A 14,295-nucleotide genomic window follows, 5' to 3' on the forward strand; every position below is an offset into this window, starting at 1 on the left:
AATATAATCACTGACAAGTCCTAATGAGCCACTTGAAGGCAATGGAGAAAATAATAGGAACACCTTGAAGCAGCCTAGGGTGTATTCACATTTAAACACCAGAAGCCTCACCTCTAGCCAACATTTGAGCCAGCCTAAACACTGTACGCTTTCAATGTGAACCGCAGTTTGTAGGGTTATTATCGTGGCATAGACTGCACCAATAAGCCACAACAGTAAAACCACCAGTCTAATATTGTGGTGTCACCAAAATCATTTTGGCGTTTGTTTAATCTGCTTGCTTGCAGGATGAAGCCTCTCCATCAGATCAGGATTTGGGGAATTTGAAAGCTGGGAATATGGTAAGTGGACTGCATTTATTTAGAGCTTTTCTAGTCCTACTGACTACTCAAACCGCTTTACATTCAAGCCTCATTCATCCATTTACACACACACACACACACACACACACACACGCTTTTTCTGTCACACGAGGAGGTGGGGTTTTTTTCCCCATTGGGGTTGGGGTAAATATGCTGCTGGAGGAGGATACTGCCACAGAGTGCCATTGCTTGGGATGCAACAGTCTTTAGGTGGGTGGAGTGGAGTGTACCAAAGTAGCATCCATATACCATGACCCATAGGTTTTCCAGCAGATCACTGCACCAGTGATGACGACCATTACTCATTTTGCTTGTCAGTGGTTTTTAATGTTGTGGCCGATGCAGCGTTTAATGTTCCTCTTTCTTTATCTGGTAGAAGTCGAGGTGTTACATAAATTATTACATGTCAAAGAAAAAGTAGCTTACCGATAAACGATAACACAAAAATCCTGCAGTTTTATTATCTTTGGGATTAAAAGGCTCCTCCTCTGGAGCAGAGCAGCAGGCAAGGTGTCCACAACACATCACACTACACCCTAGGACAACTCTAGGATGGCTTTCTTCTCTGGTGTCATGTTCACAAAGCCACCTGTTGGTAACCGTGCTGTCCCCTGCCACATCGAGTGTGACAGTATGACTGGAAAGGCAGAAGTCATTCAGGCTGTGAGCCTTTGGTTACTGCTCTGACTGCAGAGAGAGGCCAAGCCTTCGAACTCTCTCGTAAAAGAGCATGTAAGCGTTGGAAGACAGCACCTCGTGCAGGCTGGCTTTGCGTACCGAATCGTCTGACACCCACAGCCACTGGCAGCTGAAGGGCGAAGAGCTGCGAGATGAGGAGGGGCTGCGGCGGTAGGTGACGAAATGTCCTGAGTGCATGTCACCGTGGTGAACCAGCACCGCCGTGAGCTGAAAAAGGTACTCTGTAGAACTGGAAGGAACGGGACAAATACACGTGGTTTATGATCAGTCGTCGCTTACACCCTGTGTGGAACAATCTGCATGCACGATTTTTGGATGCAGTCTTTGTTTTGGTTCATTTTCACCAGTGTGTTCGTTAATAAGGTTGTGACAGACAATGAATGTCAGAAACAATGAAAGTTATTGTTTTGAATCTTTTATCAAATAGAAATGCTGGTAATGGTATCAATGTTGTTTAAATACAATATAGGGATACTGGGTTCTTCTTGTATAGTACTTAGTGTAGGTGTATGAGAGCAAAAAGAGGTCTGAGACGAAGCTGTAGATTTCCTTTGGGTAACTTGGTGTTTAAACAATGAAACTCTTCTGCTTCGTGATAGTTTAGCTTTCAGTAGAAAGGCTTGTTAAGTTTAATACACGCTATAGGGACAAAAGTGTTGGGCCACTACGCTTAATCTTTGAACTGTTTGCCATGCCATTGCCATAGATTTACAAAAATCAATCACCTAGCAATGCAGTTTGCCTTTACAAACATTTGGGAAAGAACATGTTGTTCTAAAGAGCTCATTGAACTCGAGGGTAGAGCTGTAATAGGATGCTGCTGTTGCAACAGGGGGGGTTTGTGAAACTTCTAGATATTCTGCCAAAAATGGTATTATTGCAAAGTGGATGTGTTCAAGAACCACAGCTACACAGCCACAAAGTGACAGACAACATAAAATTACAGAGCGGAGTCAGTCAGCGAAGTGCATACTGTGTAAATGTAATCCATAGTGGCAGCTCCAAACCTCCTCTGGCATTAACATCAGCACAAAAACTGTTTGCCGGGAGCTTCATGGTAGGAGTTTCCACAGCTGAGCAGCTCCTGTGGGTGTAATGTGTAGGTGGCCCAGTACTTTTCCATATGTGTTTGTGTTTTAGCTCTACTAGGGGAAAATAAATAAATAAATAAATCTGTAGACACATTGAGATCTGCTAATTCTGCCAATGCGGAAAAAGGGATTTCAATTACCAGATCACCACTGAATACCCTGATATATTTGAGTTCCTTATTGATTACCTGTAGTCATATGCGAGGCTGAGCTGTGGGTTCACACCAGAAGTGTGAAGGAGGACCGATGAACAAGTTCCATTAGAAAAAGGTTTGTTGTTGTTATGATGCTCTGAATCTGAAACACGAAATACAATAAATGCATGAATAATAATAATAATAATAATAATAATAATAATAATAATAATAATACAGATGCAAGAACTCCAACATACCGGAGCCATTGGCAGAGGGTTTTTCTACCGAATCGTCTCTGCTTTCAGCCTTTATGGATTTTGCAGTGCATCTGAGCCGCTGACTCCTCTGTGTGGAAGTGTTGTGTTTGTAATGGTCCATTGATAGATACTCTGCAAACTGCACATGCTCCTGTCGTTTGATGGGGGTTCCTTCACTCGACCACGTCAATCTTTGCAAATGGATGCAAAGGCACTGGGGGAGCTAACAAAGACTGCCAATCATTTACCCTTCAACCTCAAGCTGGATAAGTACTAGCTTTTGCCATGTACAGAGTTCCTAAAAGGAAAATAAATATTTGGGTTATTAATGCTTAACCAAAAGAGACTACTTACCTTCCCCAGTTTTAGCTGTTTAACAAATGTCGTCCTTTGGCTTTCTACAACTGGTCCATTTATTGTGGTTGCTTGTTGAAGCTGAGGAAAAATGATCAAAAACTTAAAATTTATACATAAAACCAGCAAATAATACACCTGTGAAAGAAACAACTGGACCTTTTGTTCCTCTTCAGGCGACCTCCCCACTTCAAATCTTTCACTGAGTAAATCATTTAACGAGAGGATTGCCACAGTTTAGCTTGGCACTGATGTGGAAGTCAGTGTACCTTGGTGCAGTTTTCACACTCCACTTCTTTGATGGTTTCCGAAGAGATAAAGTGCTGAAGACACTGATCTAGAGAGATCGGCCGCCCCTGAGAACAAGCACAAGTCATATTATAACAAACAGAACAACCATGAAATATACTGTTGTGTACACAGCACAAGATACATTTTCACTTACCCACTGAGGTAAAGGAATGGACAGGGAAAGACTATCAAACGAGTCGTACCGCACTGGACTCTAAAAATGCAAAGCAGAGGTATAAAATGTCATCCTGAAAGAAGACGAACAGTAATTTTCCTTTTTTTTCCTCAAAAAGGAAAAACAAACAAACAAAAAACTCACCTGTAGCTCGCAGCGCTTGCAGAACATGTTGCTTGTTAACCGACCATGAAACGGATGCTGAAACTTCCACGGACTTGGTATTGGATGAAGGGGAGCTGCCAAATGAAAATTTCACTCAAATGAAATACAACTTTGTTTTGGCTTTATCATCTAGGTTCTATGATTTCTACTCCTTCTCACCTCGGCTTCTGCATGTCATAGTTTTCTCATCTTGATCTGGGAGACTCTGGTATAAAATAAGCACACACACAAAGAATAACTAGACACATATTTCTGATACTTCAACAGCACAGAGACTGACTGAGATTTTTAGAGTGTAGGAGGCAATCTTTGGATTATTGTTGCCTACAAACTCCAGATTACAATTGTGCTTCATTGTTCTAGAAGACTCTACAGAGTGTATTGGAATGGATGCAACATGCAAGAGAAATAGCGAGGAAAATGAATTACCTCAAGGGAGTGCATATCAAACAGATTTGTGACTTTGGGCTGACGATCTCGCTCCTCTTCCAGAGAAGATGTAAGGACATGAAACAGCTCATGTGCATCCTAAGAAGGGATGAACCAACATACACACAACGGTTATGAGGTGGACGAGCAAATTGTATACAAATCTAAAGCTGATGGATCGATCCACTGCTCCTCCAGTCTGCATGTGGACATATCCTAGAAGAAGATAATGAACGCTGAGTTGCCCCCAATTTATCCCTCAGAGTGACAGTGTATGTGAATGTTTTTTTAAAATAAAAAAAAAAAAAAGCCTGGAGGCAGATTAAGTTGCTGAATGTGTGTGAGATTGGGTCAATGAGGAAAAGTACTAGTGCACTGCACTATTCATTTGAAATAAAAACAACAATATCAGCAATAATACTGACTGACCTGCTCTTCAAATGAGCTGATGTGCCATCTGTACAGTCTGAGGACATCCAGGAGACATCCAGCATCAAGAACATCATCCTCACCTGGCTCATCACTGGATAGCGCTGTCAGTGCAGAAACAACCTCCATGTGAAAATTTCAGAGGAACTCTGCATGTCCAGTACACTGTGCTTATATGACACACTGGTTTTATGTACCTTTGAGAAGCTGGAGCAGTGTCGTGGATAGCTGGTTGTCTTTGCAGGACTGGATTGAAGGCAGAGCTGCAAACTTCTCCAGCCACCTGATGAACGACGGACATGCTGCTAAGCCCTGAAGTAACGAGTTCAGAAAGCAGGTGTTCCCCAAGTTTAAAAGACCTGGTGCCATACCTGCAGGGAACCACGAGTCACTGTAGTTTGCTGCAATGTAAACAGTGCCATAAATATAATGTGTGCGCCACACGGTCACATCAGCTCTTACCTCTCTTTCTTTTCTTTCGCTCTGTGATTGGACCCCACAAAACATATACTCCAGCTGCAATCGCAGCAGCTATCCCACCAATGACACCCCAGTTCTTTATCATCTTGTTTCTAAAAACAACAACAACAACAACATCATATTCCTATCAACAAAACACAGCAAGGGATCAGACATGGGGGGAGGAGTCATAAAAATAGGACAGAAAGGATAGGCATGAGAGTAACATTTAAATATATATAGACTGATAGTTGTATTGATGATGGGTGTGTATGTGTTTTGTTGTTTTTTGGCCACCATATCTTGCATCACTAAATTTTTGGCACCCAATAAAAGCGATCAGCTCGGATTTGAAACAAAATATGATAAAGGTTCAAGCCAAAAATGAATATTAGGTCTCTAATATACCACCAAACACTTTACAGACTACAGCTGTGAAATATAATTAAACATCAGCTCTGTCATAAAGTTTATTCTTACAAACTGTTTTTTATTAAACTTTTATTCATCAATCCCACTTTTTCTTACATGTCACACTGGTATAAGTCGTCCTAGCATTTGAGTATATGAATATATTTATAATTTGTAAAATGTTCTCCCCTCAGACAGCACAGACAAAACAACGGGCACAACAATTCCACTCTATGATCTACTAACCCGACATCCAATTAGTTAATCTAGAGTAAACGAGGACACGACGAGACTCGATCACATCAAACAAAACCTCCATCGACATCTGCTCTGATAAAGCTTCCGTTGAACAGCCTGAACTGATGTTTGCGGCTTCAATACAAACATTATGTGGGTTAAAAAAAATTAAAAGTCCCTGGCGTTACTAATTACCTCATCTTTATCAGTAAGTAAACACGACCCAGTTCACATAAGAGGACATACAGGCTAGGTTTAGCTGTAGTGGCTAACTTACCGAGAGCTCCGAGGTAAGGCTACCCTCTGGCCCCTACGTATCCTCCATCAATAAGCACCCACGCCTCTATGTTCAAATACAGTCTATACCCCATTAATATCAGTGCATATCTCCTGTAGCAGGCTTACTAACTGTGGCATTAAACCAGACAGCGAGTCTGCGCATGTTTCATTTTGGGTCCAACCAAAGCCTACGGCGGCGGCGGCGGCGGCATCGCGACCGCGCTTCTTCCTTCCGCGTGCACCTGCAATTAAGCTGTTTTGTGCCAGGTGGTGAGGATTTACCTGATTACGGGTCCAGTGCCAAGAAACTCCCGAACAAGCTTATCAGAGCTTTTTGCTCTGCACCACAACATCCTGCTCCTTCTGCGGAACTCTCAATGGTTGATGGTGTGTTTCAGGACGGACCCAAAGAAGAGTGGCACGCCTGTAACGTCATTACCTGCGGTCGTAAGAAAAAAGTAGGGCTTGAAGCACTGATGCGTTGGTTTTGATTTGATTCTGAATTAGTTTTTCAGTTGTTATGCTTTCATCAGACTCTTTAAGAAAACCGAATAAAACCACAAAATTCTTTACATTTCACAAATCTTTTAAAATCACACTTCAAGCTGAAACTCAAAACCGTTTTTTTCCCAAAGTTCCCCAAAACATTTTGAAGAACAAAACGAGAGGTTTCACACTTGGAAAAGAAATTAACCCATCAAAACACCGTGCAAGCCTTCCAAATTTCCATAGGTCTTATTTCAATTATTTTCTCCTTTCTCTTTTTTCACGTTTTTACAACATTGTGATGGCCGTAAGCACCTACGAGATCAGATGTTTTTTTTTTTGTTTTTGTTTTTGTTTTTGTTTTGTTTTTTTGTTTGTTTTTTTCAGAAGAAAGACAATAAAATCTGGCCTGTAAACTCTCTAAGTGGCTTTTACGGGAATTTCAGGAACTTGTGCCCTGCCTCACACTGCCCCTCACTTGTTTTACACATGACACAAGAAGGAAGTAAAGGATTGGCTTACCCTCTGGTAGGGCCAGAGCCATTAGGTAAGTGATCTTTTCCATTGTCTTATTTTCATTTCAAGTGGACGGATAAACACGTATCTGCGCTTTGTTATTTTGTTTTATTTCTTTGTTTAATTTTGTTTTTTAATCTAAATTTCAGCTTCTATTTTTTCATATATATATATAGTTGCACCTGCAAAAGAGGGGACATGTGTAAAACGAAGTCCTTCACAGTTTTCAAACTCTATGGCTTTGATTGTATTGCAACTCTAGGAGCTAGTCTCTTCAGAAGTGTAGCCTTTTCTACTGATGATCTCCATACTCCACCTTTCCTGCTATAAACACACAGCTTCTGCATCAAACGTCCCTTTTTGCTGCTACTAAGCTTCATATTGTATGATATATATAAATTGAAAATCTCATACCTTGTACAGTGTATAGGTTTTCTGTATAACACTATTGTTATAAGTTATACCGCATCTATTTGTTCTGCACTGTCCACTTTGCTGCCGTAACGTGACTTTTCCGTGAGTGTATGTGAAATGCCAAAGAAACTTCCATTTATTTCAAAGAAAGCACACGAGTGCAGTTACCAAGCAAGAGTGTAGATTAAAGAAAAGGATGTTTGTTGGACTCTTTTAAACAGAAAACTGGTATAGCGCTCAAAATGAAGACAAAAAAGTGCTTGGAAACACTAGTGCCCTTTTTAAAGACCGCCAGTTTTGACACGAAAGCTATGTGACTCTAAAAGCGTAAAAGGGAAAGCTTCTACCAGGTTTCCGTCTCACATTTCATCTATCTACACCTGGAATATGATACCTTAAGAGAAAAAAAATCTTCACCTTACTAATTTTTAAACCCTGGTTACGTCACTGGTTGTAACTTATTTCCTAACCCCTATTATTATTATTATTATTATTATTATTATTATTATTATTATTATTATTATTATTATTATTATTATTTAAATATATAGCAAACTTGCATCGAGTTGTACTAATAGTTTCAACCCCACTCGTACACTCGCTTCTGGGTGTTCTTTCAATAACTTTCACGTTACAGCTTTAAAAATTCCGATTCATCTGTGTTGTGCGTTTCCCGGTCTGGTTTCCAGCGTCAGTGTTGATAACTCGTCATGTGTTGGCTCGTGTAATCAGCAGTCATGCGGTCTCATACCCTCCTGAGCTCATGCCTTTCCGAGAGTCTCGCGCTGTGACTCGCGCAGGGCAGCCTCTCATTGGCTGTCGACGGACACCCGGAGCAGATCGCTCTCCTCGGTGCTGAAATCGCAGCCCGTCGTGACCATGTAAACGGCGATGATGCCAAACGGACCGTCGGCCAATGAACACCAAAATGGACGATGATCTGTTCCAGCTGAGACAGCTGCCGTGAGTACGGTGCAGTCTGCACACCAACGCCTTTTTATGTGTGTTTTCTCCTCCCGGCTTTGCGTGATTGTCCGACGCATCGCCCTCTGACGGCTTCGCGTCGCCTTTGATTAGCTCCGTGGACCACAGATAGCCTGAAGCTGCTCAAAAGCACCGATCGTGCAGTTTTATTATCCACACATGTGTTCCCAGATAGAAGAGAAACAAAGAACAATAACACCGCGTCTTCTGTCTCCGCTACTGGAGGCATTTTGTTTACAGGCGTAGCATCTTCCCAAGAAACTATTTATTTACCGGAAGCAGATTGGCTGTGATTTCTAAGCTTAATAAGTTTTTTGGGGGGTTAAACATCATTTTCTTCTCTTTTTTTTACTATGTTTACTGACATAAGACAATTTATCACAGCCCTGCTGCACATGCGTTAAGGCTGGCCCATGACAGTCTAGCTTAGCCTTAGTGAGAGATATTTAGGAGTCTCCTTTCAGAATCCTGCAAAAAAAAATTAAAATTACATTTTCTTTTTGTTTCAAAGGGAAGGTAAACATGTCAGAGCAGTCCACTGCAGCATAACTACCTACTCCTGTGTGTGCATTTCTTACCAGAGAGATTGAAAGGGGAAATTATAGTGTTTACAGGGGAACACAGACCTCCCCGGAAATCTCACAAACTCATCTGTAATACTGATAGGCTACTTTCCACTGCAAGCAGGCTATGTTATGTAATTACAGTGATTAAGACGTCCCACTCTCCATGTTCCTTTTTAGTCTTTCAGCCTGAGCAAACTATCAATTATCTGCATGTAGAAGTATCCCTTCCACCCTTCACATGTGCATCTCTTAGCCTTTAAAAGCTTGTCTGGCAGTGATGTGGAGTGTGCCAACCTGTCTGCTGGCCTGATATGGTTTCCCCATTGGAGAATAATATCACCCATACACAAAATCAAAGCCAGGAAAAGCTCATATCACCAAGGCAACAGCCTCTGACTCTCATTTGCACTCAGCATTGCTCTGACACCAGTCTTATGAAACTCCTGTGACCTGCCTTATTGCAGATAAGTTCATTCTCCTGAGCTTAGGATAAGATATACTCTATCCTCTTCTTTATGTTTTTTGTAGTGTTGTCCGCTTCCGTCGCACAGGTGAGAGCACACGCTCAGAGGACGATGTTGAGAGCAGAGAGCAGGATGCAAGGATTGCAGAGCAGACTGATCTGGAGGCTGTGGCGCTCACTGAGGGAGCTCCAGTACCTCGAGAGTTTGCTAATCCGACTGATGGTACAGTATGGCATGGCTTCATTTCTCTCAGACAGCTTTTTTAAGGTCTTACATTTTCCTTCTGGGCTCAGACTCAAGTACAATCTTGCTGCACGCCCTCATTCTTTCAGACACATTCATGGTGGAAGATGCCGTAGAAGCCATAGGCTTTGGGACATTTCAGTGGAAACTCTCCATCCTCACTGGCCTATCCTGGGTGAGAACTGCTCTTTCATTTAAATAAGCACCATACAAAGTATTTATGACAACTGCATATGAATTCACTGAGTATCTTTGTGTGTTTTCAGATGGCTGATGCTATGGAGATGATGATCCTCAGCATCTTAGCTCCACAGCTCCACTGTGAATGGAGACTGCCCAGCCTGGAAGTGGCACTGCTTACATCGGTAATGTCTCTCTTATGTCTGTGAAAGTCCTCCTCTTGCAGTGCAATATGACCGTCCTGTCAGTTATTGATCGAGTTCCCAGGGATGATTTTGTGCTTGGATTAAAACGGAGCCAGCAAATGGAGAAGAAAATGAGACCTGAGCACACTTCAGATATGTGCTGAATCTTTGCAACCTTAATGAATCTGAAAGTCATATTTAGAGTCAGAGTGAAATACAGAATATCATTCAAACAAGGAAATTAAGGTTCACTTACTAAAGACACTAAACATTCACATTTTGGTGGCTCAACCAAAACCAAATACTACCAACAGTTTAAGAACAGTGTATAAGAGGATGCGCATGCTATGTCAGAAAACTTTTGGCTGCAATCTGACTGGGACTTGATTTTTTTCAGTTATTTTTTTTTCTTCTTGATACAGGCAGTGTTCATCGGGATGATGATCAGCTCTTCTCTTTGGGGGAACATATCTGACAAATACGGCAGAAAGACAGTAAGTTCTAATAGCATTCAGTCAGAGGTCCAAATGATTTACAGAGTTAGGGTTTCTTAGTACATACTAGACAACAGGAGTGAGCCGCTTCATTATGCCAGAGTGAGATTTTGCTTATTTATTTATTTAGCAGTGTATTATGTCTTGATTGTATACACATGCAGGGTCTGAAGCTGAGTGTTCTGTGGACGATGTTCTACGGCCTGATGAGTGCTTTTGCACCTATTTACGGCTGGATCCTTGTCCTCCGTGCACTGGTGGGCTTCGGCATTGGAGGGGCACCTCAGTCGTGAGTAACCCTTCATCTTGAAAAAACAAAGCAAAAAAAAACAATCAAATTGTAATGTGTGGCGATTGGGTTCATAATAAAGTGCCTCTTTTTGTAAGGGTGACGCTGTATGCTGAGTTTCTGCCTATGAAGTCCAGAGCCACATGCATCTTGCTTATTGAGGTATGGAGTGCACAAATCTTATATCATTTCAGCACTTAAACCTTCTCAGCCCTAAAACCTGCATTTGCTGCTGTCGTAGATATTTTGGGCACTGGGCACTGTATTTGAGGTCCTCTTAGCGATCCTGGTGATGCCCACTCTGGGCTGGCGCTGGCTGCTCGGACTTTCTACCATTCCTCTCTTCATTTTTGCCATTCTGTGCTTTGTAAGTATGTTAGCAGTCTTGAGCTGTTCTACAATTTGAAGCATGATAGATTACAGCTTTATCAACCTAATTTTTCTTTTGTTTTTTGGTGGGTGGGAGCAGTGGCTGCCAGAGAGTGCTCGATACGACGTGCTGACCGGGAATCAGGAAAAGGCTCTGAACACACTGAAACGCATTGCCACTGAGAACGGAGCACCCATGCCACTGGGAAAACTGATTGCTGCCAGACAGGTGCGGCGTGCATCTGCAAAAACTCTATATGCTTTGTGTACATTAAGTACCCTCTATCATACTGCCAATTGTGTTCTGAGGGTTTTTTTTATGGCTGTTTTTTTTTTTTATTAGGAAGATCGTGGGAAGATTCGAGACTTATTTTCATCTCACTTCCGCTGGACCACAGTCCTGCTGTGGTTTATTTGGTAAATTAGCAATTGATAATGTCTTCCTCTTTCTCGAAAACCTCGCGTTTTCATTGTCCAGTGATTTACCTAAAGCAAATCAGCATGAATTGATCTGTGTCTCTTCCTGCAGGTTTGCGAATGCTTTCTCTTACTATGGGCTGGTGCTGCTCACCACAGAGCTGTTTCAGGAGGGAGGCGCATGTGGAAGTGAGTCAGATGCTGATAGAGGGCCTCACACACTTTATGGTGGTTATGTTTTTGCAAAAAGCATCACAGACAGTAGGCTGAGTGCTGGATTTGAAGCATCCTGTTTGGTGTAACTCCCTCTAGTGTCCAAAGGTAATAAGGAGGAGCTCCGATGCAGCTTAGAGTGTAAATACCTGAATTCTGACGACTACAAAGACCTGCTGTGGACTACGTTATCTGAATTCCCAGGTACACATCGCAAAGCTCTCATAAATTTGTTGTTCAATATATTAAAAACGGTGCAAATTCTGCTCTAAATTATGCACAAATATGACCACCTGCTGGTTATTATGCATTAATATAAACGCCTCCTCTCTTCTTGCTTCAATTATTGTTCTATTGTTGTTGTTTTTTCATACACTCATGCAGGCACTCATTTTGGTGTCTCAATATGATTGGCTGCACCTGCATTTTTTCTACTACGTGAGAGTATGCAGTTTGATTTAGGGGTCTGAGTATGCTGATGTTGTACAGGACTGCTGGTGACGCTGTGGGCTATCGATCGATTGGGAAGGAGGAAGACCATGGCACTGTGTTTCTTCGTTTTCTCTATGTGTATTATTCCACTCTATGGCTGTGTTGGGAGGTAAAGGCACAACTGGCCATAATCAGGCTTTTAAATACTTTAAGAATTAGTAATGCTGTCCATTTACTGATACTGATTTATCCCCTGCAGAGCCTCCATGACAGTGTTGATATTCATCGCCAGAGCATTTATTGCAGGAGGGTTTCAGGCAGCCTATGTGTACACTCCAGAGGTAAGATATCTACACAGTGAGCGGTTTTGCTCCTACTGTGTAAAACACATTTGCAGGGCAGAATTAGAAAATGGGCAGCCTCCTATGTATTTCTGAAACGCTGCAGGTATACCCAACAGCGACCAGAGCTTTAGGATTGGGAACAAGCAGTGGAATGGCCAGGGTTGGTGCCCTAATAACTCCGTTTGTTGCCCAGGTAACACTTTGTTTTCCCATGACAACACAGCACAAAAATGTCAGAGTGTTAGTGTCACACATTGTGATTGTCCATGGGCTTCATCCTGCAGGTGATGCTGGAGTCCTCGGTGTACCTGGCTCTGTCAGTGTACTGCTGCTGTTGCCTCTTCGCGGCCGTCGCCTCCTGCGCGCTGCCAATTGAGACGACAGGCCGCGGCCTGCAGGAGTCCAGCCACCGCGAGTGGGGACAGGAGATGATGGGTAGGGCCTCTTCCCACAGCGCTGGAGGAGTCCCTGACTCCAGCTCTGGCTCCCAGGGCTGAGGATGCGTCAGCTGCAGTGCAGCTGAGAGGAGACCACAGTGAAGAAGAGAAGCAAGGAGAGGGAAGACAACAAAACCAGCTCTCTGTGTTCATCTTTGCCCCCCTTCTATGATCTTCAGTTTAGTCAGCGCAGTGGCTGGGAGCCAGGCAACACAGTAGTTACATGTACATGTCATTGTACTTTTAGTCTTTAAAACACCATTGCTCTCACAAGTTTGCCACTCTATAACTGCACACAGGGTAATCAAGAAAGACCAAATGACTTACATGAGTGTGAGAGTGAATGGGGGAGGAAAATCGTAAAGAGAGAATTCTAATACTTCAACCAAAGTATTTTAATCAAGCTTTTCTAATCCAAGAGAAGCAAAAGGGTAAGCGTAATCTTCTTTTCAAAAAGCCTTAAAACTACCTATTTAGCTTGTGGTCGAGAGACCTACTCTTAAACCTATGAGAAAGCTGCTTCTGCTAACGTAGTGGGCGTAGATACATATGTAAGGAAAAGCATTATCCTGTGCGCACAATTTGCCTGCTGAAATACACTAATCACACTTGTCTTTATTTTTTTAAAACAGAGCATTGATAGATTGAAGGAAAATCCCACACAATCAAAACAACAGGGCATCTGAATGAAAAGGGTGTGGGGTTATTTAATAGTTTCAGCCGCGAGAGGTGAAAGGAAGTCACTAGCTTTCATACACCGAGCATCCTTTTGAACTCTTGTGTTGTATGTGTTGTTCTTGTGTCAGTATTAGTTCACATTTTAACACGGTAAAGACCCATGGAAAATGCAGGTAACATTGAAAATACCACCTCATCTCTTGATCATTATCAGGACAGATTCTTTATAGCAAGCTGAGGGATCTGTTGAAACCTTCACCAGAAGATATTAACATCAGTAAGATAATAACTTTTCATATTTACAGCACAAACACGCTCCACGGATCCTGTATTTACGTTAACATTAAAGTGTTTGATCATTTAAATCTGAGCAGTTTCTCAACACCCAAAGCTGACTGAACCTAGTTAGCAAGGTTTACATAATTTAAAAATACAAAAACATTCACACATGTATGTGGTGTCATAATCTATAGACTTTGATGCATCTCGTGCCCTACTTCAGCAGACTTTGATGCTGCGTTCCCGAATGTCCACAGCGGGATGTTGCGTTCTGTAAATAATGTATCAATACCTGGTTTAGTTGTTGTCTTTGCTTTTGTTTGTAACAGAGATGATGAGGAGATGGACTTAGGGAAGTTTTGTTTAAAAAAATAAATAAATACAGAGAGTATAGGTCTGATGAGCTGTTACCTGCCAGTGTTTGAGATGAAGAGCTGCATTACGTGTCTGTGTGCACAGATCCTTGTCAACGCACTGGATGTAAATGTGTATGATACTGTAGTAAATGATCTTTCAAAGACAAGCAACTG

The 14,295-nt window shown here is 42.1% G+C and overlaps 2 protein-coding genes across 4 annotated transcripts; one reads left to right on the forward strand and one right to left on the reverse strand.

The window, feature by feature from the left end:
- Positions 1–443: 443 nt before the first annotated feature.
- Positions 444–6,170, reverse strand: usp30 (ubiquitin specific peptidase 30). 2 transcript variants are annotated; one of them, XM_006784253.3, is made up of 13 exons: positions 6,058–6,170; positions 4,852–4,961; positions 4,587–4,760; positions 4,390–4,493; positions 3,961–4,059; positions 3,691–3,736; positions 3,511–3,605; positions 3,346–3,405; positions 3,170–3,256; positions 2,901–2,981; positions 2,547–2,769; positions 2,341–2,449; positions 444–1,290 (listed from the first exon to the last, which is right to left on the reverse strand). In XM_006784253.3, the coding sequence occupies exons 1-13, from the start codon at positions 6,126–6,128 to the stop codon at positions 1,038–1,040; spliced, it is 1,512 nt and encodes a 503-aa protein (XP_006784316.1). In that variant the 5' UTR covers positions 6,129–6,170; the 3' UTR covers positions 444–1,037. The 2 variants fall into 2 exon arrangements, with proteins under 2 accessions (XP_006784316.1, XP_006784317.1); XM_006784254.3 differs by lacking the exon at positions 6,058–6,170 and adding an exon at positions 5,774–5,969.
- Positions 6,171–6,641: 471 nt separating this feature from the next.
- Positions 6,642–14,282, forward strand: svopa (SV2 related protein a). Of its 2 annotated transcripts, none has more exons than XM_087849119.1 (16): positions 6,642–6,808; positions 9,270–9,427; positions 9,538–9,623; positions 9,715–9,813; positions 10,236–10,307; positions 10,472–10,596; positions 10,695–10,758; positions 10,838–10,963; positions 11,066–11,194; positions 11,309–11,382; positions 11,495–11,571; positions 11,695–11,799; positions 12,085–12,196; positions 12,287–12,368; positions 12,475–12,564; positions 12,656–14,282. In XM_087849119.1, exons 3-16 carry the CDS (start codon positions 9,546–9,548, stop codon positions 12,866–12,868), a joined length of 1,446 nt encoding a protein of 481 aa, XP_087705245.1. In that variant the 5' UTR covers positions 6,642–6,808; positions 9,270–9,427; positions 9,538–9,545; the 3' UTR covers positions 12,869–14,282. The 2 variants fall into 2 exon arrangements, with proteins under 2 accessions (XP_087705245.1, XP_087705243.1); XM_087849117.1 differs by lacking the exon at positions 6,642–6,808 and adding an exon at positions 7,763–8,154.
- Positions 14,283–14,295: the final 13 nt, after the last annotated feature.

This window comes from Neolamprologus brichardi, chromosome 12, assembly GCF_056152115.1.
Source record: "Neolamprologus brichardi isolate AB-2024 chromosome 12, ASM5615211v1, whole genome shotgun sequence".
NCBI classification, from domain to species: Eukaryota; Metazoa; Chordata; class Actinopteri; order Cichliformes; family Cichlidae; genus Neolamprologus; species Neolamprologus brichardi.

Bases quoted from the DNA above. Each gene is read 5' to 3' on its own strand.
- usp30 (XM_006784253.3), bottom strand. From the start codon at position 6,128: ATGTTGTGGTGCAGAGCAAAAAGCTCTGATAAGCTTGTTCGGGAGTTT. The intron at 4,060-4,389 runs GTCAGTCAGTAT...ATCCCTTCTTAG, and splicing joins TCAGCTCATTTGAAGAGCAG to GATGCACATGAGCTGTTTCA. The intron at 3,606-3,690 runs GTGAGAAGGAGT...TTCATTTGGCAG, and splicing joins TATGACATGCAGAAGCCGAG to CTCCCCTTCATCCAATACCA.
- svopa (XM_087849117.1), top strand. From the start codon at position 8,108: ATGAACACCAAAATGGACGATGATCTGTTCCAGCTGAGACAGCTGCC. The intron at 8,155-9,269 runs GTGAGTACGGTG...TGTTTTTTGTAG, and splicing joins TTCCAGCTGAGACAGCTGCC to TGTTGTCCGCTTCCGTCGCA. The intron at 11,383-11,494 runs GTAAATTAGCAA...CTCTTCCTGCAG, and splicing joins GTCCTGCTGTGGTTTATTTG to GTTTGCGAATGCTTTCTCTT.